A 24293-nucleotide genomic window follows, 5' to 3' on the forward strand; every position below is an offset into this window, starting at 1 on the left:
ACAGTCTGTCACTTCACCAGTTTTTCCATTCTTTGGAAATGCCCTGATCACAAAAACACAAGTCTTTGTGGACCAGAAAGTCCAACTTGCCTATTCTGAATCCCTTCTCTGCAATGTCCACCATGAAAAATATCGTTATCATTGTCATAATGACATTGTTATTGGAGCTGACACATTGCACTCCATTTCAGCAGAGATACCATTGCTGGTCAGGAGAGGAGAGGTTTGAATGAACAGTGAAATATATAGACAGACCAAAGAGGTTAAACAAAGGAAGATCAAAGTGGATCTCAGATGTATTAAAACTTGTTAATGTCTCCACTTTCAGTAACTCTAGCTAATAATTGGCTTCTTTTTACCTGTGGCATCTCCATTTGACCACAAAGTCAGAGGTGAAGTAGTCTAAGGTGAAGCCAAAAGTGAAATCTAAGGTGAAATCATGAATTATTTGTAAGTTGCAGTTTATGTAGTTAGGAATCAGGCATTTCATTACCTTGCTCCGTTTGCATCTTTCAATCTACCAGGACTGCAGAATTCACCATCTCGGAGATTCTTAAATTAAACATGCTACCTTGGCTGATCTACTTCAGAGACAATCACACAATAGCTGTGTGACAGCTCCACCACCACTGATATCCCGTGGTTTGAATAGGCATTTGCAGCACTAAAAGTACAAGCAGTTTTTGGCTGAGCCAAAGGTCAATAAACTGCTCTGTGACGGATTCACATCCTCTGTGGACCAGGCAGGCAGAAGCCCTATAGCCTCTTCACATCAGTGTTTATGTCAGAATTACCTGCCTTTTCCTGGCATGCATCACATTATGAAAACAGGCAAAATTGGTCTGATTGATTTGCTTCCTGTGCATTAAGAACACGACTGGTTTACTTCTTAGAAAAAGCTATGTTTTGGAAAACAAGTGAGCGAGAAAGCCTTTCTGGGAAAGCTCAATTTTGAGAAACAAGATTTTGCCTGTGTCAAAATGTCAAACTCCCCGGCATTTTGTCAGATTTTGCCACACCTAACAGGCCCAAAAAATGTTTTTCTGGAAATGAAACATGAGAACTTTTCATGCAGGAGCTTGCAGCTCTGTCTGGTTTCCCCTATCATTGTATTTATTCCCAAAGCAAAGACAAAAAATCTACGATCCTTTGAAGAATCAAGGCCTGACTGTCTGCATATCAGGGCTGGGAAAAGTGGCAAACTACTAAACAGATTTGGCTTCCTAAATGCCCTGTTCTCATTTTCTTGCTTTTCATGGAAGATATCTTACACTAGATCTAAGGAAGACATTTTTGACAGTGAAGGTGGTGAAACCCTGGCCCAGGTTGCCCAGAGAGGTGGGAGATGCCCCATCCCTGGCAACATCCCAGGTCAGGTTGGATGGGGCTCTGAGCAACCTGCTCTAGTTGAAGATGTCCCTGCTCGTGGCAGGGGAGTTGGACTAGATGGCCTTGAAAGGTCCCTTCCAACCCAAACCAGCCTATGATTCTATGATCGCTCACAATGCGGTTCTTGGGCAGAACTAAAGGAATGATTTTTGATGCATTCAGTGCGTCAGTATGAACCCTTTCACCCAGCATACTAAGAGTCCACAATTTTGCTTTGAACTGTATTTCAGAAGTCAGGAACTCAAAATGCTGCCAGGGCTTATTCAAACCTTGAAGTGCTACAGATTTGTACTAGAGAAGACACCACCACCACCTGCTTTTCGGGCAGAAAACAACTTCCCAGTGTTTCCATGATGTGAAAACCTGTTTTATTTCAGCCATCTCTGAAGAAAATCAAAATAACACTGGCAGAAGCAAGACGATGTTTGTAGGTAGAAGTAGTATCTTTTATTAGAGTATTTGCTGTCGTTGGAAAAAAACAGATAAGCGCTGAGCAGTAATGAAAAACTTTTGTCCTATAACTGAAAGCTTATTAGTTTTCCAGCGATATTATTTCAACCTACAAACCTCATCTTGTCCGAGTCCTTAGACCTTAGTCCTGACTGTAAGAACACAGCCTCAAGAGTGCTGCAGTCCATTCACAGTATGCAAGACAACTTGGTGACACTAACAACAAGTTAGTATTCGCTCCTGGTAGAGAGACAGAGCTAAGAAATCACTCTTGCTCATCCGATGCTTACACTGAAATCACTGGGTGTCTACCTTTTTGATACAATGAAGGTGAACTGATTTTTAAATTGTATTTTTTAAATGTTAATTATTTTAATTTTCAGACATTATTTTGCTCTTAATTTTGATATCATAGAATTGATGTGAACTGAATTTTGAATGGATTTAATTTTGATTTTAATGAGAGTGAAATATACTATTACATCTTAGCCACAATCAGGATGACTTGTGAAGAATAGTGATCCTACCCTTATATCCTATATTTGGTTCATAAGAAGATGAACCAACCATCCTGAAGATGAAGAACCAACCTGCAAACAAGGAGCTCGGTACATTGGTCCAGCATCACAGCTGTGATGAACCAATCTCACTCCACGCAAAGGAAGAAGGGCAAGTCCAACAACTACGTCTCTAGCCCCACACTGAGGTGACCAGGAAGATTTTGCAGGGTTATGAGCCCCCATCCCCTAAGAGCTAGACCATGAACTCAACAGAGTGAGACCTCTCCTCAGTCAGACAAGTCACCCCAGAACCTACCTCGTAGTTATAATATTAGAAAGGATGTTAAGTACTCACTAGCCCAGACAAGACTGCCCTCCCAGAAGTGCCAGGCTACAATGAACACCTCAAAATGCTTTATGAGCTCACATTTTGGTTTTACGGTTACACTGGAGCAGTTCAAAAGAAGCAATCTGTTCTGTGGCTTAATGCATTTAGGAACCAAGGTGCGGCACATTTATTGTGGCAGAAAAAATACCTCAGCCCCCCCTCCCTTTTGAAGCACAAAGAAAGTGAAAAAAAGGCAAAGAAGTGAGCACCCAAGGTAGCAAAAGCTTATTAGTGAAGGGAACAGAAAAAAACGATCATTCTGACCTGTGCAGCAGCTGAGGATGTAGAAGCAGGAAACCCTGGAGATACTACAAAGTGCCAGCAAGCCTGAGTAATGGTCTTTGTTTGTTGCTAATGAGCCATGATGCTTTTTAATAATATATAAACCATTTAAAAGGACTTGATGGGAAGACCAAGGAAGTTAGTTGAAGAGTTTCTACCTAGAGTGAGGTCAGAAAACACTGAAACGGATTGTGAAATGGGAGAACAATGAACTTCTGACAAATACAGAGCAAGAGTTCAGCAAAACTCCTGGGGTTTCCCAGGGGGTCTCCCAGATGCTTGGACCCCAAAGCATTATTTTCTGCCTGACCATCCTCCTAGAGGGTACATCCCAAGCCAAAACTCCTGGAAACATCACAAGGGACACCCCAGACCCCTTCGGTCTGTGGTGCTTTTTTTCAAGACACCGCAAGGTTTCTAACCGCAGGCAAAGCCCACAAGGTACCCAAGGATTCCTGGGTATTGTTGCCATAGTTTCCAGCCTTTCAGCCATAGCCCATGTAAGCCCTGAGGACACATGCTCCAACCACCCTGGGTTTCCAGCCCGCAGGTAAGGAGTCTGGAAGCCCTGGAATCTCCAGCTTGGAGTCAAACAGCCTAGAAGCTCTCGCAGTGAGCAAAAGAAATGGGCAATCCTGGCAGTTTCGCCCCTGTCATTAGCTGCTTTTAGCAGCAGAGAAGCTGCCAAGGCTGTCACATTCCCTGAAGAGCTGGAAATCATGAAAAGAAGTGCTTCATTTTTGGACTGACCATAGCTCTTTGCAATGTATTCATGGGATTTCACACTTGTACCTAAAGGGAAAAAAAAAAAAAAAGGGTCCGATTCAGATCAAAACTTTATTAAAAACAATATGAAACATCTACAGCATGAAAATCCCACTTTTTGATCAATATGGCTTCTGTTGATCACAGAGGGCTTTGACAGATTAGCGGGGCTCTCCACACAACTTTAGAAAAGACGACACTTCACCCCTGACTGATCACAGCTATGTTAACAGCAGAAACATGAATTGCTCCAACTGCAAGAATGCAAACACACACTCTAGGACACGAGGATAAGGAGTAACAGGGCAACAACAGAATCGAATAGTGACAAAATAAAATGGAAAGTGCCATAGACACTGTATTAAGCCCTACTGAAATTCCACACCAGACTGGAGAATCCACATCTTGGGGCTGGATCCTTGGAGTGGTTGTGCTGTTTTAATGCATATTTTTACTGTGACTTGACACAACACTGTCTTCATCCTGGCAACAGAAACCAAAGTACCCAGTCAGGATGGCAAATTAATAAATACATCATTGCAGATGGTGGTGGCGCAGAACCGCTGGGTGCAGTTTGTCCCCACGCTGATAACCCTTTCACCAAACCCTCCCTCTCCAGCACTGCAGTGCACCTTGACGTTTGCAGGGTTATGGCCAGAAATACCACTTCACCCACCACTCTGAAGGGCTTATTTTTTCCTCCATCTCCCCCTGTAAAGCCGCGGGTGGCTGCTGGTGCTGTCGGACACAGACGGTCCCCAAGCCACCCCAGTATCATCATTTGTGCACCTTTTCCTCCCTCCTGCCCCTCGTCCTCCTCCTGCAGCCCTCATCTCCTTCCAAGCACACAATTGCCTTTCAGACCCAGTTTTGCTCCAGTGTTTCTGACACCAATCATGGTGACCCTAACACAGGCCTCAGCGAGGCTTGCCTGTGACCTCGAGAGCATGGGAGGACCTCCCAGCAGGCTCCACCACAGGCCACGGGCAGGCTCGATTTCACATCGAAGCGATAATTTCATTATTTAAACCCAAAAGGGCAATTAGCGGCTGTTTCTCAGCAGGCAAGCGGCGTTGCTGGCCCCTTCCCTCCCCCGCCTTCTGCCCACCCCACCTCAGCGCCCGCCCCCGCGCCGCCATTACCCCCGCCCCCCGGCGGAACTACACACCCCATCATGCCCCGCGGGGCGGCCACTCCTGGGGAGGCGGTGTTGCGGCGTCGCGCTGGCCGCCGGGAGTTGTAGTCCCGGCACTAGCGGTGCGGCGGTGTCGGTGAACGGGCGGCGGGCGGGGAGCGAACTACCGGTGCCCAGGAGGAAGCGGGGGCGGCGGGGCCGGGGCTGAGAGCGGGGCTGCGGCCCGGGAGCGGGATGCGGTGGCGGCCCGGGACGCCTCCTCGTTGTTTGCGGCGGCACCATGCACCCGGCCGTGGCGGTGGGGCTGGTGTTCGGCGGCTGCTGCAGCAACGTAGTGTTCCTGGAGCTGCTGGCCAGGTGCGGGGCCGGGGAGAAGCTTTGGGGGCAGAAAGAGGGGTGAGGGCAGGAATGGAATCGGGGGTCGGGTGAGGGTCCCCGGGGCTGGGGGCCACAGGGTGTCCCCCACCGGCTTCGGGAGTTGTGCGGGGAGGAAGCGGCAGCGCCCAGGGAGCCTCCAGGAGATGGGGCGGGGGAGAGGCTTTGGGGGGGGGGGGCTGCCGGGGGGCACCCGAGGCTGGCACCCAGCCTGGGGCTGGGCCTGAGGGGTCTGCGGCCCCAGCGGGGTCGCCAGCCCCCCGCACAGCTTGGGGGGCAGCCCCAGGCCCCGGGGCTCCTCATCAAGGTGCCAAGAGGAGCCTGGCTGTGGGTCGCCAGGCCCTGGCCGTGTTGTGTCACCGTCTGATGGGTTTTGTGTTTTTTGGGGGGGGGCTGTTCCCCTCGGTTTGGGCCCAGTCTGGTCCTATCGCGGGCCGCTTCAGTATCCCTCCCAGGCACCGGGGATCTCCCGTCTCTGCTGACACAGGGTCCACCGCATCAGCCTGGCCCTAAAGCGTCCCCATCACCCCTGCTCTCTGATCCCAGCGCCTCGTACAAGTAACTGCTGAAATCCCAAGGAGAAGACGCGCAGGAGCTGGCTAGGGGTCCCCTGGGATGGCAGGCAGGGCCGAGGGAACGTCGTCCATCTGGAAATGTGATCTTCGGCAGCGTCACGTGGCTGCAAAGCCAACCTGACGAGGGCGAAGAGTCCTCTGTGGCACTCGGAGCGAACGTGAATTGCCAGGTTGCAGAGAGAGGAGGGCTGACGTTTGGGTACGTCCGAGCGCTGCGTCACCTTCCTCACCCTGATGGAGGAAGGCTGGCATAGCTTGGAAAAGGTGATGGTCTGTTGATTTTATTTTCAGGGCTGGTCATCAAGCTGTGAAGGCAGAAGTGCTAGACCTGACTAGAAAAAAGTAATGATTGAACTGGTTCTGGGTCTACAGTCATAGTAAGTCAGGGGGGAGCTGCATCCCCTGACCATTCAGTGTTATGTTAACTTAAACCATGCTCAGGCTTTTGAAACTAATAGTTAAAACCTGCACTTATTTCCTCCCATGCATCATCATCCCAGATTTTTAAGAGAAAAAAGGAGTGCAAAAGAGAGCCTGACTCTGGAAGCCAGCAGTGGGGATATTTGCTTCCAAGTGGGAGGCCAGGATGCAGGTACCTTAACACAAGGTTGTGCAATCACTCAGCAGTTGCTGGATAAATCAAGAAGCAGTTCCTGGAGGAAGAGAGCTTGCATGGCGAGTTGTCTTTGCTCTTGGGGATTGCTCTAGCCTCTGCCTTTCCTGTGTGGCTTGTGCTGCAGCATCAGTGAGGGAGGAGCAATGAGCCCCTTTGAGATGGAGAAAGATTTGCATCTGGCTTCTTGCATTTGCTTGCAAGATGCTCGCAAGACACTCTAGGCCTGTGTGTCCTCCAGCCAGACCTTAAACCAAAAGTGAGCCATTTGGCCCTACTCAAAGGCTGCATTAGGTACCTAAACCACAGAAGGGATTTTGAGCAGCAAATCCTAGAAGTCAGACTGCAGATATCTAAGAAAAGCTGCTTTTTACACACAAGCTTCTCTTATGCTTTGCCTCTCATTCACTTCAGAAATTCCCCTGTTCCTGACAGCTCAGTTCCTGTGCCCCTCTCTTGGCCTGTTCACCTTTTGTCCCTAAATTGGGGTAACACTGGTTATTTCTTTGGGTCTTGGTGTTGTCTAGAGAGAAAAAGTCCCTCTCAATGATGAGCCTTCCCATAACAAGGGAAAAGGTCCTGGAGCAGCATCACAGGAAAATGCAGTGACCAGACCAACAGTCCGGTGGGGAATAACAAAGGTGATGGGAAGAAGTTTGCTCAGGATTTATGAGGAAAGAGTAAAGGAATGAGAACTCTTTAGAGATGCCTGTGGACAGACAGAAGACTTTAAACATGTGGAGAATGGCTGCAGAGAAGAGGAGATAAATTTTTCGGCTGGGCTCTGGAGGCAAAGCAAGAAATAAACGGCTTCAATTGCTGTGAAAGGGATGTAAAGCAGGCCAAGAATCCAGGCTTGTTCCCTCTCAGTGCAGTGCTCATAATGAATAAGAGTACTCTGCTTCAATGTGCCCCAAACTGATGTGCAAAAAATCTCTCTGTGCTCTGCTGACATGACCGAGATCCCCACTCCGGCTGTTTCATCCCACCATCTGCTAGGGCTGCTGGACGCTAACAGCCCAGGCAATTCTGTCCTCGGAGGCAGGGTGATAATTGCATCATAGTGTTTCTACACTGCTTCTGGAGGACTCTCTATCAGTTGGCTACAACTAAAGCAGATCGTTGGTTGATATATCCAGGCTTCTTTTGGCATTTCTTTTAAGTCTATCAGAGTGTTAGGATTGTGAGTCAAAGACATGGGCAGATACAGCCTGGGTTTTTTTGTTTGTTTGTCTTTTTATTATGACTTAACACATAACCCTGTATCACCAATTTACCGATGATGTGAGGTCATATGTACAGCAAGGGACTGAATGCAGGGATGTGTGAATTGGGAGGAAACAAAGTCTAGTGCATGGAAACAGTCTTGGTTTATTCCAAGTTTACTCTTGTTTTCTATTCCCCTACAGAGATAAGGTTTACAGTCGTGGAGCCTGGCCTCTTTCTCCCGTTCAGTATCTCCTTTCCTCCCTCAAGTAATATTTGAACCTCTTAATCTCATTGCATAGCAGGGACTGAAGTCTCATGGACAATTAAGCTTTGAAAATATGTGAGAACTGGCAGGTGGGTAGAGGGCAGTGGCTCAGGCTAGTACCTGCCCGGTGAAAAATTCAAGGAGAAAGTGGCCTTTCCAGGTGCTGTTTGGTGGCGACCATGTGCCAGCTCTGCATTAACCAGAGCACTGCTGCTTCTGAGAAGTCTGGGGGTGACAGAAGAGATTTTGAAGGAGACCAGGCCTTCGGCTCAGCTATCCTGGAGACAGCTTGGTTATTTCTGTTCTCCAGTGCATCTCCCAGCTTGCGTTCTGCAAAACTGTGTCTAGACCCAGTCTTTAACTAGTTGTGACGGCATGCTGCGTGAGCAAGCCGCATGCTTGTGCGGCAGGGTAGGGATCGGCGGCATGCAGCTTCCCCGTTAAGTCTTTGGCGTCGGTTTCTGTCTTGCACTGGAAAAGTACTTGCTCAAATTCCTGTCTTCCACTGCAAATAACAGTGAGCTTTCTGATTATCTGATACGTCACAGCCTCCTCTGAGCCCACAGCTGACTGTGTGCTTCCCAGGAAATCCTCTCTTGCTCCCTTGTAAGCTTCTTAGGAAGAAAGCAGAGTCTGCGGCAGGCATGTCTGCTAGGAATGAGTGAGCAGCATGCGGGAGTGTTTGTTTAACATCAGGCTGTTTATGGGCTGTATTGCCCTTGCAGGTAATTTCTCTTCCCTGAGAAAAAACACACACACAAGGTTGATTTGCTCAAAGGTGGTGTCATTTCTGCTACAAAGGTGGTGATAACTGCAGCGCCTGGGTCTCTCTGGGAGGACAAAGATGCTCAGCTAAGAGGGTCTCTTTTTCGAGGTCAGACACTGTTTTGTGGCTTTCGATACCTTGTGGACTTTGAAAACTTCAGTGCAAGGTATGTGTCATGTTAGCAAGCTCCCTGGCTTGCCTGACTATCACGTGGCATTTAATGCCACGACCTTTTTAGGCTCCCATGATGAGCTGTTGTAGGCTCCTTCTTGAACATACAACCAAACTTTTGGCATCCAGCAAACGCAGCAGGGCAGAGAGCTAAAGCTTGCTGAGTAAACCGAAAGCAGGTCTGAGCTGATGTTCACATGATCTGGGGATGGGGTACAAGCAGAACCATGGACACTACGCCATGATTTGCAGACCCGGACCTGACCTCGGCCCTTCCCTCGTGCAGTGGAAATAAGGGCTATCTGAAATGCTGCTGCCTTCCTCCTGGGTGGACTCACCGTTTCACCTGACTGCTAACAAACACAGCAGCTGGCAGGGAGAGCGCCCTGTCAAAACCACTTCCCCATGAGAAAGAGGGACATTCAGCTTCAGTATGGTTGCGTCAGTGCTTGATGTTGCTCATTCAGATCCTATACCCTGGCGGGATGTTATACAGCCCTGTGAGATGCCACCAATTTCCTCTTTCACTTCCTGACTTAATTCACCACATGCCCCATGACGGGGGGTGGCTGCTCGCTTCCTCTTTGGAAGTGTTTGAGGAAGGGATTGTTGCACATGTATCTGCAAGTACAGGTGAATAAGTGCCTGCAGGGAAGTGTTTAACAAAGGCAACGTGAGAACCTGGACAGATAAAGCAGTAAAGCCCCTCCAGGTTGATGCTCACTCTGGGATTATGAGCTGTTAGCCTCTTTCTGTTGGAGCCCAATGCAGTGTTTGTTTTCTGTGGCATTGCTCTTATGCTTGTGTCTCTTCTCCATGCCTGCAGGCAGTTTCCAGGATGTGGGAACATAGTGACATTCTCCCAGTTCCTGTTTATCGCAGTGGAAGGGTTTATCTTCGAAGCCAACTTTGGGAGGAAGAGGCCGGCCATACCAATGAGGTACAGTTGATCTGAACGCTTTTACTAGGCACAAATTGACTGGCTATCTGTTATCACAAGAAGTGTTTAATAAAATGGTTTATCTGTTTATCCTGTCTAAATCCCATCCATTCTGCAGCATTTGTGAAGCCTCATTGAAAACCTGTCATGCCTGATAAAATATGAACTCCTCATTTATCGAGAATTCTTAGGAGGAAATTGCCATCGGATACATTCCTGTCCAAGAAACAGGGCAGTATTTTGCACGGTTAAGAGTTTGCTGTGTTTCGAGAGCTTGCTATCTCTCCGCAGCTTGGTGCAGTGGGCGTGGGAGGGAGAGGTTTACTGGAAACCCGGCCAAATTCACTTTTGCATTTCCCCATCAGAGCTGATCTTGTCCTGGCAATTGCCTGGCACGTTCATGCTTTCCTCCCTGGCACTCAGTGGCTAAAGTGAAGGGGTTTTGTGGGGTTCCTTAGCACACTGCCTAGCCCGTGGCAAAACAGCACTGTGCTGAGTGCTCAGGACAGAGATCCTCATGATCAGTTGAGGGCAATTTTTGTACCACTTATGGCTGTGTCACAGTGAGGAACTTCATTTTGTGGAGGCTGTCTAGCTTAGATGTAGAATCATGGAGTTGTTCAGCCTGGATTTGAATAATTTCTCCTTCCACTCAGGGTAGTGATGCCTGCTGGCAGAAGTTGAGTCCTCTCAAATCAAGCTTTGTCTTAGGGCACAGATCTTAAGAAGGGGGGTTCTGAAGGAAGTCTGTGCTAAAAGATCCCAGCTGGGCTATCATCAGTTCCCCTTTGCTTCTGGGATTAGCACAAGCTGAGTCAGTGTGTGTCAGCCTGCTTCCCATTCTGAGGACTTCTCTACTACGTCCAAAGCGGATTGATCTCTTTGTTAGTCCTTGTCACAGACCCAAGAGCTAAGTGGGCCCCTGCTCAGCTCCAGACCTTTCTTTGTGCCACTTAATCTGTTCCCAAGGTGTGTCTCAGCATGCCAGGGAGGTACATGCACAGCCATCAGCTGTTTTTGTGTGTTTGTATTTCAGGTACTATTTCATCATGGTGGCCATGTTCTTCACTGTCAGTGTGGTGAATAACTATGCCCTGAACTTAAATATCGCCATGCCACTGCACATGATCTTCAGATCAGTGAGTACTGCCATGCCATCCTTACCTTCCTCATGTGACATCTCTTTCCATCACCTCTGCAAGCACCGTCCCTAGTGCATGTCTTCTGCCACCCTCTCTTTCCCTGAGGGCACCAAAACCCTGTGCAAATACTAAACTCCAGTTAACTTGTGGGGAGAGCAACCTTGCTCTGAAGGCTCAGCTCTAGTTCTCACTTTCACAGTGTTGATCATTAGATTTCAACCTAATGGGCAGGAAACTGAGGCTCAACAGGCTTCATATTTCCAAAGGTGATGGAGAAGTAACAGTGACAAAACCGAGCCCAGACTCTGGCTGTCAGCCCTGGATGGGCTGAATTGCTGGCCAGAGGCACCCAGCTTTCCCTCCCACCACACAGCTAAACCAAGTGGTTTGTGTCCTAGTGTAGGTGTCTTGGTTAAACACCCCAGTCAGAGAGGATGGATTTGGCCTAGTTCGACCTGAACTTTTCCTGCACAGGCCTCTGCTTTGGAAGGTGCTATGGGAATAACAAAAATCTGCTGGGCAGATCTGCTGGGCAGGGGCTGTTCTCCCACGTCATGCAGTTGAGATACCTGAAGTCAGGAGAGGTTAAAAAGAAGGAAAACAGACAACACTCTAATACCCACATTAACCATGAGGATTGCTTCTTGTATTGCAACCCTGCAGTCAATCTGTGGAGCCATACTCCTGTTCCCAGTTGAAAACACAGCGATTTGGCCACGTTCTACTCTGTAGCACACACTGAGTGTCATGAGTGGGCCAAGAAAAGGGGAGGCCCACTAGCCAGAAGATCCTAGTAGCCTGTTTGCGCCAGCATACTTGTTCCCAAACCACCCAGCTCAACTTCTCCCCTCTTCCTAGCTGAAGTGAGACTCATAGAATCATTTAGGTTGGAAGAAGACCGTTAAGATAATTGAGTCCAACCGCAGACCCAGCACTGCCAAGTCCACAACTAAAACATATCCCCACGTGCCACGTCTACACGTCTTAAATACCTGGTGACTCAACCCCTTCCCTAGGCAGGGAGGGGCTTGACAACCCTTTTGGTGAAGAAATTTTTCCTAATATCCAATCTAAACCTCCCCTGGTGCAACTTGAGGCCGTTTCCTCTCGTCCCCACCCTGTCGGTCTCCCTGAACCTATTCTGGCATTTCTGTTGGTGTTTTGCATTTAGCTGTATTGAGTTTGCGGTGTTTCTCTGGGGCAGGCATCCTGGACCAGGGACGTTTGTCATGCTGACCTTCTATTTTTTTTTTTTTTTCTCTCTCTCTTCTTTCCCAGGGTTCTCTCATAGCAAGCATGGCTCTAGGTATCATCATTTTGAAGAAAAGGTAAATCACAAGCCTCTTATATCATCAGGGAATGCTCTGCCGTTTACTTAATCTTGACTGGTGTTTAGTGCCCGCCCCTTTCCTGTTAAATATTCTTGTTTTACTGATGGGGAAATGGGGACACAGAGGTGTGCCTGGACTAGAGGCTGAAATCGTTCCCTCTTCTGCATTTCCACCACCCCTCACTCCTTCATTTGAGGCAAGCATGGACTGAGAAAAGAGGTTTTACAGATGTCTGCAGCCTTCTGTGTTAGCTCTTTTCTTTCCTCTTACTTCTGTGAGGCCAGTACCACTCCTGAGGAACGGCTGATCTGGGTCTGGCTGGGATGGAGTTAACTTTCTTCATAGCAGCCCATATGGTGTTGTGTTTCAGATTTGTGTTGACAGCACACTGATGTTTTGGCTATTGTTGAACAGTGCTTAGGCAGTGTCAAGGCGCTCTGTTTTTCCCACTCTGCTTCCCAGTGAGTAGGCTGGGGGTGGACAAGAAGTTGAGAGGGGATACAGCTGGGACAACTGACCCAAAATGGCCAAAGGGTTATTCTGTGCCATACAGTGCTGCGTGCTGCAATAGAAACCGGGGTAGAGGAAGAAGGGGGTTGGGGGGAGTTGGCTTCCAAGACCGCCATGCTTATGGGAGGTGGTGAGTGATTGCTTTTGCATTGTTTTTGTTGTTCCCCCACATTAAACTCTTTAGCTTAACCCACGAGTTTTCTCATTCTTGCCTTTCCGGTTCACTCCACCACCCCACGAGGTTGGAGGAATGAGCGAGCGGCTGTGTGGGTGCTTGGCTGCTGGCTTGGGTCAACCCACCACAGTGGGCAAAGCCATCAGGATGGGAAGGTCCTCCCAGCTGCTTGAGGTCTGGCTGTGGGACCAATGTGGGCACATCCCCTGCCACTCCATCACTATGCAGAGATCCATGCTGGCATTGATTTGAGAGAGATCCTTTGCCACGGGCAAGGAGATCTTGGTCCAAATGCTTCTTTTGTGTTGCAGTTGGAGTAAGTTGGCCTTCCTTCCTAGCAATGTCTGACGTTAAGTAATGCGTACGTGCCCATTACCCCAGGTTCACACTGGTGTAATGGAGCAAAATGCAGTGCAAGGGAGCCGTAGGTGAACAAGGCGAGGCTGGGCTGGATCACTGACATCTGTCTTCTCCTCTGTGCAGATACAGCGTTTCTAAATACACATCCATAGCCCTGGTGTCCCTGGGGATCTTCACCTGCACGTTCATGTCTGCAAAGCAAGTGGTAAGAATTGGAAAGGGCCTGAGGTCATAGCTGTGAACCTTATTGACACAGGAGCTTCTGTCATCCCCTTTATCAGTAATTCCCTTTGCCCGACTATGAATGGAGGTGCAAGATGTCTTCTAGCTCTAGATCTGCTCCCCGAAAGCTCTTGTTCCTGGTCTCATTTTCCTGTGGTTTGGGGAGAAGGGACAAACACACGCATGTGGTTTAACTTCATTACAGATGCCTTTTATCCTGTGTTATTCTGGTTGTCTTTTGCTTAGAAAAAACATTATTTTTCTGCCACAGAGATAACAGCTAGAAGCTGTTTTCTTTCGCCCTTAGTGTGATGTGTTGCAGTTAGGAGCAGGTGAATCTTAAGCAAAACGCAGCCATCTTAAGTCTTCACTCTTTTTATCCCAGAAGAGATTGTTGCCTTTCACGCTAGATTTTTACAGACCTGTTGTCATCCAGCATGACTTTCTGTGACCCTTGAAATAAAGTGCATGTATTTGGAGAACAGGACGGAGTGAAGAAAATCCATGTGTAACATCACTTTGGGCTTTACCTGGGTCAGAACCCCCAGCCTGATCTTGTCAGCTGAAGACAGAAAAATGGCATAAAGTGGTGGTATAGTGAAAATTTGTTGCACTTAATCCAGCTCTGAGAGACTGGAAATGAAACAAAGCTGTCAAACCTCCAGGTCTCCCATCATTTAATAGCTGTTAGGGTATCTGAGGAAGGTCTGTTCTATGCAGCCTTGCTCTGTATTATTCGGTGTTAATCCAGATAAACTCTCAGCAGGCATGGGCTTTTGGTATGGTACAGACAGTTGTGGCAAAGGTGAGTAATCTAATTTGCCCTAAACCACAGTGAAAGAGAGTTGAGCCAAGTCATGCTACCTAGGCTAACAGCATCTACGGGCCTGGTTTTGTCAATGTCTTGACCTCAAGCCAGAGCCCTGGTTCTCCCTGCCACCTCTGAGATGGGACAGAGGAGCCTGCCAATGTCTGTGTGAGCTTTCTGTCTGGCACTGATTATTTTTGTGGTTGAAGAGTTCAGTCTCTGGCCAAGCCAGGGCATTTCTTTCAGAAAAGCTACCTTCTTGATCAGATGTTTCCACTTTTTGGCTGGAATCTGATGCATTCTGTGAAGCAGAGTCTATCATCTGAAGTCTCTGAAGCAGAAAGTGAAGTATGCTGTAGTTGCCATCACCTCCGTTCAGCCAGGGAGCTGACTCTGGAGAATGCAAGACCTTGGGCAGTCTTTGTTTTATGGGCTTGCTTGGAGCACAACACACAAACCAAGAGTGAGATAGAGGCAGGCCCAAATGAGCTGCAGGGACATGGTGGCTTACGGTGCCTGTGTTGTGTCTCCCTCCACCAGGCATCTGACTCCAGCTTAAACGAAGAGGACGGACTCCAGGTTTTCCTGTGGTGGCTGCTAGGTACGCGAGTGCCACATCCCCAGCTGACCTTTGCTGGGATACTGGCAAGACTCGGCGCTCTGATGTCCTTGGCCGTGTGGGTTGTGCAAAGCAGACTGTGGTGGGAGTCCTTATGCTGAGGTTAAGTTGTGCTGAGCATTTGGTTGATTGATTGATGAGCATCTGGTTGTTGATTTGCAAAGAATGGGGTTTTGTGGCACTCATTAGCAGCTTTGTGCAAGGAGGTACTCTTTATTTGGCCAACAAGTCAAATATGGGACCTACAGGTGGTGGCTTCGTGACATAATGAGACTAGAGTCATGCATGTTTGCAGATATCTTCTGGATTTCTCTCTGCAAAAGCAGCCCTACCTGATATGTCTGATGCCGTGAGCTATGCTGCAGAGAGGGAGAGGGGCTATAGCTGGTTCAAGTGTTTGTTCAGCACAGTATTTTGTGGAGGAGTCTTTGAAGTGTGGCACTTGAACCTATTTTTGTACCTCTAGCCTAGATTTATTGCTGGCTTTTCAGGGAACCTGGGATTGATGTATTGTCAGTAGTGGCAAATGACTGTATCCCTGGTATCCCACCAACTCTGCTTGCCAGGGCTGAGTCTCTTTTTTAAGAGATGATTTTTTCAGAAGTCTCTTGGCATCTCAGCCTTTGTAATAAGATACCTGTGTCCTCAACACTGTTATCAATTTTCTGCCCATCTTATCAAGTCCAGATGCTTTGGCTTTTTTCACTGACGGCCAAATCAAGGGAGTTGTCAAGCTGTTTGACTTGAGCTATGCTGTCCCTGAGCAGTGTTGCAATGCTGTGCTTCTGTTCCAGGTATTGCTGCGCTCACCTTTGCCCTCCTCATGTCTGCCAGAATGGGCATTTTCCAGGAGATGCTCTACAAGCAGTTTGGGAAGCACTCCAAAGAGGCCCTTTTTTACAATGTGAGTCACCATGTTTTTTCTATTGCTTTTAGTGGGCAGACAGAGCTGCTAAGAGAGTCCCTTCCCTGCCCACCCGGTACTCGGCACAAATCCAAAGGGTGACACGCTGCAGGGCTGGAGCAGTGAAGAGTGTGCTCTCACCCAGATATGTGAAGTTGGTTTCCCAGGATGGGAAGTGGAGCGGGTTCACATAATCTGTTAACATCCTGTCTTTACTTTCCAGCACGCATTACCACTCCCTGGCTTTCTTCTCCTTGCCCCAAACATCTACCACCATGCAGTCCTCTTCAGCCAGTCTGGTGAGTGTTGCACAGACGGATCCTTGCTCTTGTACCTTCCTGTCCTCTGGAAAATGCTGTAGGAAGCTTTCAGTCCAGCAGTTGTGCACATCAGACTGTCATCTTGGCATGTTCAAGCCCTTTGAATTTTCAGGTTTGATAGAAAGCCTAAAGCCAAAACCCCCCCCCCACACTCTCTTGGGGACATTGTCCAACCTCTTCCTCGTGGAAGGCCAGATGCCAGCACACTTGGACAAGTGCTGCTTGCTGACTGCTGAGAGCCTGGCCATGGGCAGCTGACCGTTCAGCTGGTGCCACAGCAGTTCGCAAAGCTAAGCCATGACTTTGGATCACTGTGGTTAAACCCCAAATTTCTCACTACTGCACACGCATACACCTGTTGGGCCCAGACAGATTGCTTGTCCATCCACCTTGAGCTATACATCTCCTTAAGTTTAATAGTAAAATTCATCAGACTTCCAAAGTGCCAGCAAGCTTCCTATATTCCCAATTTTGTGAAACTGGACAGATCTTTGCTGAGTATGTTTGCTGGTTCTTTAATTCCCTCTGGTTATAGGGGATATTTGCATGCATAGATCACTTTAATCTGTTTATTAATATCATTGCAAAGTACTTCTGGCACGCTACACCCACTAAAGAAAAGTATGAGATAGGTGACCCCGGGGGAAAGGAATGTGGTAGTTCAAAAATGGGAGCAACAGGACCAAATCCTCAACGAGAGGCATAAACTTGGACCCGTTGGTTTTTATTTTGCTGGTGCTATGCAGGCTTTCCCATGCTAGCGCCGTCAGCTTCTCAGAGCCGCGCAGTTGATTCATCCCATTTTAACAATAGGACAGCCCTGACGCAAGAAAGCAAGACAGAGCTTTTCTTTTAATGTCTTTTTTCCTTAGCCTACTTCTTCCCCCATCTTCCTTTCCTCCCTATGGAAATCCAAGCAGAAACATCTGCAAACTCTCTTGTATTTGTCCTTTATCACACTAAGAACAAGATAACTCTCTATTTGGAGCAAAATCAAAATGTACCCGCACCTCAGTCTGCTTAATGCAGCAATGGCCTCCTGAAGCTGCAGCATATCCTGGGTCATGGTCAGTCCAGGACAGGAGAGCCTTTCCTTGCATCTTCTTTAAGCACTAGCAGGGCAGTGACCTTGCTCCATCCTTTCTCCCTGCAGAGCTGTTCCAGGTCCCAGTGATCGGACTGACCCTGCCAATCATGTGGTTCTACCTCCTCATGAACGTCATCACTCAGTATCCTTTCAAAGCACAGCTTCAGTGGGGTGGGAGAGGAGGAATGGTGGGAGTGCTGCGTCCTTGGAATCTTCCCTGCATTTGGAAGCTGATTTTTCAGGTCTCTCTTGGAAAATATAGAGTGAAATTTAACATGAGGCTTAAGACGTTTTCCAGGGTGGCTGAACCACCTGGCCACCACCTCCTGGAAAACAGAGAGAGGAATTTAGCCTGGGGCTTATGTTATTTCCTGGGTGACTGAAATCTGCCACCACCTCCCCAGGGACAGGCTGGCTGGTATAAACTCATGGTAGTTCTGCTAGCCAGCCCCGGGTAGAAGGGACAGATCAGGAGCCATTTGTGGGCCATATCAGCGCGTGGATTCTTCCACACAGTGAAGACAAGTCTGGAAGTCCGATGAAACCCTTGAAAAAGGGACCTTCAGTCCAATTCCCTTTTACCATTTTCCTCTCACCGTTGAGTGAGTGCTGTGCCCTATTGCTGCTCATGCTCCTCCATGAAACCTCCTTGTTTAATCTGCCTTTTCCGTGACCCCTCAGGGGGTGAAAGAGGACTCTGTATAAACAGAAAAGTCTGATTCTATTGATTCTATGTTTGAGAAATGGGCCTGTGTGAACCTTGTGAGGTTCGACAAGGCAAAGGGCAGGGTCCTGTACCCAGGTCAGGGCAGCCCCCAGCATCAGCACACGCTGAGGGGTGAAGGGATGGAGAGCAGCCCTGCTGAGCAGGATTTGGGGGTCCTGGGGGATGAAAAGCTGGACATGAACTGGCAACGTGTGCTCGCAACCCAGAAGCCAACCGTGTCCTGGGCTGCCTCCAAAGCCGCGTGGCCAGCAGGGTGAGGGAGGGGATTCTGCCCCTCTGCCTCGCTCTGGGGAGACCCCCCTGCAGTGCTGCGTCCAGCTCTGGAGCCCTCGACACAGAAGAGACATGGACCTGCTGGAGTGGGGCCAGAGGAGGCCCCAGCAATGCTCCGAGGGCTGGAACAGCTCTGCTGGGAGGACAGGCTGGGAGAGCTGGGGGGGCTCAGCCTGGAGTAGAGAAGCTCCGGGGAGACCTTACTGCAGCTGCCAAGACTGAAAGGGGGCTTGGAAGAAAGATGGGGACAGACATTTTAGCAGGGCTTGTAGCGATAGGACAAGGGGTAACGGTTTTAAACTGAAAGAGGGCAGATTCAGACTAGATCTAAGGAAGAAATGTTTTACAATGAGGGTGGTGAAACCCTGGTATGGTGAAACATCTACCATCCAGGGAGGTGGTAGATGCCCCATCCCTGGCAACATCCCAGGTCAGGTTGGCCGGGGCTCTGAGCAACCTGCTGTAGTTGAAGATGTCCCTGCTCGTGGCAGGGGAGTTGGACTAGACGGCCTTGAAAGGTCCCTTTGAACCCAAACTGTTCTATGATTCTATGATTTTAGCTCCCTCGGCTCCATAGCAGGGACTGGTTTAAACTGCAGTGAACCCTGCGTGCCATTAGCCCTTTGCTAACACGTCAGCCCCCGCTGCTCTAGTGTTGTAGTTTTGTTGTCCCAGAGCAGGGGTGGGGGGAGTCTGGGAGATTTGGAGTGTCCCTGGAGTTTGTAGTGAAGCTGTCCATAGCTGTAGAAATGATGATCCGAGGAGAAGGGAATTTTTTTCCCACTATAACCAGACTGGGGTTATCCATTGCTCCGTCCTTTTCATTCCCAAAGGCCTGCCCAGGTGTACTGCCTCTTCAGCCCCGATGTCCCCTTACCTCTGCCCACCCAGATATGTCTGCATCCGAGGCGTCTTCATCCTCACCACGGAGTGCACCTCCCTCACCGTCACGCTGGTGGTGACACTGCGCAAGTTCGTCAGCCTCATCTTCTCCATCCTCTACTTTCGCAACCCCTTCACGGCCTGGCACTGGCTGGGCACTGCCTTCGTCTTTGTGGGGACTCTCATGTACACGGAGGTGTGGAACAGCCTCGGGCCCTTCCTGGCCCGCTGGAGGAAGAGGCCAAAGGAGGAGTAACGTGCAGGGACTCTCTGCAAGGACCTTTTTATTGTTTTATAGAGCAGCAGGGAATCCCCCAGAGGGGGTTGTTTTTGTAACTCAGGGGAGGTGTTGGCTGTGCCAAGCTCCTGGGAAACGTGGAGCCTCCACTGGGAACCTACTTGAAATGGATCATGGAGAGACAATACCATTATTTTTACAACGTTGCATTTTTTTTATGTGACTCCTTTTGCTTCGAGACCCCTCTCCCCATTTTTAATTTTATTTTCATTTGATTAACCCTTTTAAGTAATGTCAAAGCTGACCCAGTTCTCCCTTTAGGAGCCCAACCTAGTTGTGGTGCTGTTGTCCACTCCTCCCGGCTTTGATGAGCTGGACCCTGAGCCTGTTTGGTGCCGTCCTTTAATGTCCAGGTGCCCGCAGCGGATGGCTGAAGCCCAGGGAACTGCTGTTTGTGCAGCAGGTTGTTGGTTATACTGGAAATGCCAGGCCTGGCTGTTAACCTGAGTCCTTGTTGCCTGATCCTCCCACCTCTGCTGGGAGGCTGTCGGATACACCTGTAGCTGGAGCCTTCCAGTCTGCCCAGTAGATCCTCCACTGGGGAATGGCTCAGCGGGGCGATTCCCGAGCCCCCATCACTAGTAGCAGGGCCCAGTTGGGAGCCTGAAGAAACCAAAAAGGGGGTGATGCTGAGGGGGCAGAAAGTGCCACTGTGTCACCTTTGCAGCCTTCTCAGGGAGACAGTGAAGTGCTGTTGAGACTTCTCTGAGTCTTTCTCAGATGTTGCCCTGATAGTTCACCAGCCAGAGGGTGTCATGGCTTCCTCCTGCTTTGGTTGGGTCCTCAGTGCAGGTCATTTTTCAGTTGCTTCCTGCTCTTTCCCTCCTCACAGGCATGTTCAGTGAGCTTTCTTACCAGCAGTCAGCTGCAACCGACCGTGCTCAGCCTGCAATGCGCCTGTGGTGTCCCCCCAGATCCAGCCCATCCTCAGGGTTCAAATGATGCCAAGAAACTTAAGAAGGGGCAGTAAAGCTGAGCTTATTTCTGTTGCTGGGTTGGGGCTGGTTTTACTCTCCCTTCACCTGGTCCTCCTCCCTCCCCTTGGGCATCAGCTTCACTCATGGCATTTCTGTGCATCACAGCAGCATCCACCTGGCGCAGGACCAGTGTCCCTTAGTGTCACCTCTCACCTGGGGCAGGAGCGGCCTTCAGGAGCTTTGGGTGTGTGTCCCCATGCATGCGGGCAACGCCTGCCTCCCAGCAAGGAGGGGAGCAGCAGCCACAGCTCTTCTGGGAGCTGCTCGGTGTTGGGCAGAGCAAGGGTTAGCGTGTAGCTTTGTCTTGGTCTCGGGGCAGCGGGAGCACTCTTTCATGCTGTCTCAGTTTTTCTGGAGCACTTTGTTCTCATCATTGTGATACTGTCCCTGCTCAGCTGTGAGAATTAATGCATCCAGCAAATGTCAACCTGATTCCCATTAAGCTTGGCCAAGTAGGGACTATACTCTGTTACTCTTCCACCCAATGTTGCGCTGGCTTCCAGCCTTGGTGTTTACAAGCCCCTCCAGTGTTAATCTGTGCTTGTGGTGGGTTAACCCCGGCCAGCAGCGAAGCATCATGTGGCTACTGACTCACTGTCCCCCACAGTGGGACCAGATGGGGGGCACAGGAAGAAGAAAACCAAGAAAATTTCTGAGTAGAGATAAAGACGGTTTAATAACAAAGGGAAGAGGAAGGGGAAAAAAACAACAAAACAGATAATGCAAAGGGAACCACTCACCATCTACGGTGAGACCTGGGCTGCTACGGAGGAAGTGAACTCCATGCCAAGCAGAGCCAGTACGACGCTGGCGGGACCTGCAGCTCCCTTCTTCCTGAGATATATCTTGTACGTTGAGTGTCAGACGTGGGATGTTTCCAAGGATTTTGTAGGTGGAGAGAATGTTTCCCAACAGCTGCTCTAGCACCTGGCCCAGGTCAGCTCTCCCTTCCAGCTGTTTGTGCAGGGTCTAGGAAGGACCCAGAGAGAGGCAAAACCTTTATCTTCATCTTGATCTTCAAAGCTATTTCTACGGAGCTTCAGCTGAGACGGCGAGGTAAGGGTCAGCAACACAAATTCAACGCAAAAGCATCAGGGACACTTGAGTAACCGGTGGGGTTCATCAAAGCTTAACCCACCGGTGTCGTGCCAGGCTGAAGGCAGGAGCCGCATTCGCGGTTGGGCAGCAGGAGCTGTAACTCCTGTCAGGCGGCCGTGGCGGACGTTGCTGTAGCCTGGGCTGGGGATTTAGCAAAGCAATAGCTGAGTAGGTGCCTGAGTGAGTGTAACATACTGTACATAGGCTACTCGCCAGGTAGCTCTTGTGTCGAGGAAACTGCATGTTGTCTCCAATTTCTGTGTGATGCTGGTAGCTTTGGGGATGTTTGGGTTTCTCTTTTTTTAACAGTGTGCTGTACTTGGTCTTCACTCGATCTAGGTGTCAACGACGGGTTATTATTCATTGTGTTCAAGGGTATTTTGTTTTAACTTTACGGTGTGATCTGTGTGTTTCTGAGTATTTGTAATTGTTACAGCGTCGCAGAAGTGGCAGGGATTCCCTTCCTGCTGTAGGAGAGCGGGTGAGCTTGCCCAGCTGTGAGATTGAAGAAAGGTCCATGCAGAAGGGCCCTTATTAGCCAAAACTAGTATTTGAATATAGGGCTGCTCCCCCCATAAAATGGGGCTACTGATTTGTTTGCTTTTAATGTTTGCTGTAGATATAATAGCGCATATTTTTTAGCAGAGATTGGAAAATATGGGTGAGCCATAATATTTTTTGATCAGTGTTCTGGATTTGCAGAGGTTTTGGGTTGGCTAGTTGGGTTTAGGGTGGTATTTTTGTTGTGTTTTTTTTAAAAAAAAAAAAAAAACAAAATAAATATATATCCTCTTCAAAGTATGTTGGTGGTCTTGTTTCTCCTGTCATGCTTTGCTACTGGTAATCAGCTGCTGGTAACTGGAAAATTAATGGGGCTCTGAAATCAACACACGGTTTCTCTTGCCTTTAGGATGGGAGAAGGTAAGAAAGACTCATCTTTGCTGGGCTTTGAGGGAGAGACCCAGCCGTCTCCCTCCGCTGAAACACCTAACCGCACACCACCCATGTGTCCTTGAACGCCAGCACCCCCAATCCTCACCCACCACACTGGCCGGCGTAGCCAACGGGCTGGAGCCACAGCTCCCCAGACGTGTCCTCTCCAGCTTGGCGACGCTGCCGAGCAAAGCCAGGCTCTCCTACCCAGAAAGCACGTGCCCGGCTGCCACGCTTCAGCCCCGCGTTGTCCTCTAGCTCCTGCCACGAGGGTGAGAAGCTGCTTCCCTTAGATCCCATGTGCCCCTCTCTTCCTCCTCTTCCTCGTCCTCCTCCTCTTCCTCGTCCTCCTCCTCCTCCTCGTTGATGGCAGCTGATGGTGAATGCACAAGGCAAATGCAGCTAAATCCGTGACGAGCTGCAGGCCCGCGGTGCTAGCGGACGGGCTGGGGTGGCCGTTTCTCTCCCTCTTTGCAGCCCTAAGCCAGGACCGCTCGCCGCATCCGGCCCTGTCAGCTGCGGGTCCTGCTAAGAGAGCATGGAACCAAGATCTGGGGGCGCGCGGGAGGCGTAGGAAGGCGAGAGAAGTGATGTGTGTCCTGGAGGAGGCTGCTTTTTAATTGCACCACAATAAATGGCTGCAGATTGTCTGATTTCACCCAGGTGGGTGAGTTGGGCAGCTGAGGTCTCTGGCAGCACCCGCAAAGGTTGAGGGACCTGGCTTCGGGAGGCAGTTTGAGCCTGAAGCAGCCGCTACTGACGAAAGCATCAAGATTTGAGGTTCCCAGGCAAGACTCAAGGGGTGTTTTAGGTTCCCAGTTTCTGGGAGTCCTGCCTGTGCAGCACAGCGTGCCGCTTCGCTTGCCGTGGTGTTATCCCAGGAGGGGTCAAAATAGTAAAGGAAGCCTCTTGGCATCAGTGCTTAACCACTCACTCAGCTGAGTGGGCCAGCTTCCCCCATGGGACCTGGTTTAAAAAAAAAAAAGGCAAGAAATGAAGTGATTTTTTTTCCAAACCTGGATGGCGTCTCCAACGCTGCAAAAGCAGCGACGTGGCATTAAAATCCTGGCCATCACTTCACATTTAACCACGTTAAACCTTCCCCATCTCAGAGCTTTAATGGGCATGCTTAATTCTCCAGAAGTTACCAAGTATATATACTTCTAATTTAATAAATCATCTTTCCCCAGACCCTGGCAGCTGTTTGTTTAATAAATCCTCATCGGCCAGGCTCCATTTTCATCAGCTCAGAGATTTCTGTTCAAAATCTTTTGCCTTTCATTAAATCTGGGCTGGTGTTTATTAATGCTTTCAATCTTTCCTTGGCACGTCGCAGCCTGGCTCGCCACGGTGGGTCGGAGAGAAACAAAGGATTTTTTTTTTATTAAAGCAAGAGGGAAAGCCTTGAACTCTCTTGGGAAACACAACAAAATTCTTGTCGCTTCCAAGGTGTAAAATACTTGCTCCCACCACTAAATTAAATGAGAGGGACAGGAGACGGATAAAGATGTCTCTGTAAATCACTTGGAGCCTCACGGTTCATTCCTGTTCAGCATCTTTCATTATAGCAATCATAAATCAGCCGTTGGAGCCCAAGAGGGCAAGAAGGTGAGATTTATTTATGGGGGAAAATTTGGGAGGGGGAGAGCCCAGAGCATACAGATCCATTTTTTTTGCTTCCAGCATGGCCCAGATTCAGAGGTCGCTGCTGGCACCCTTCCTTCTTCGAAAGCTCTCCAAAGTTGGCTGGAATTTTTTCATATTTATTATTGTTTTTCCACTTCCATACAGTTATAACCAGCTG

The 24293-nt window shown here is 49.2% G+C and overlaps 1 protein-coding gene across 1 annotated transcript; it reads left to right on the forward strand.

Annotated features, from left to right (window-relative positions):
• The first annotated feature begins 5088 nt into the window (after positions 1 to 5088).
• SLC35B4 (solute carrier family 35 member B4) lies at positions 5089 to 19539 on the forward strand. The gene is made up of 10 exons (XM_082014178.1): positions 5089 to 5266; positions 9710 to 9823; positions 10860 to 10962; positions 12244 to 12293; positions 13465 to 13546; positions 14912 to 14972; positions 15785 to 15894; positions 16118 to 16193; positions 17368 to 17443; positions 19193 to 19539. The coding sequence occupies exons 1-10, from the start codon at positions 5190 to 5192 to the stop codon at positions 19437 to 19439; spliced, it is 996 nt and encodes a 331-aa protein (XP_081870304.1). The 5' UTR covers positions 5089 to 5189; the 3' UTR covers positions 19440 to 19539.
• Positions 19540 to 24293: the final 4754 nt, after the last annotated feature.

This window comes from Phaethon aethereus, assembly GCF_964289735.1.
Source record: "Phaethon aethereus genome assembly, chromosome: 1".
NCBI classification, from domain to species: domain Eukaryota; kingdom Metazoa; phylum Chordata; class Aves; order Phaethontiformes; family Phaethontidae; genus Phaethon; species Phaethon aethereus.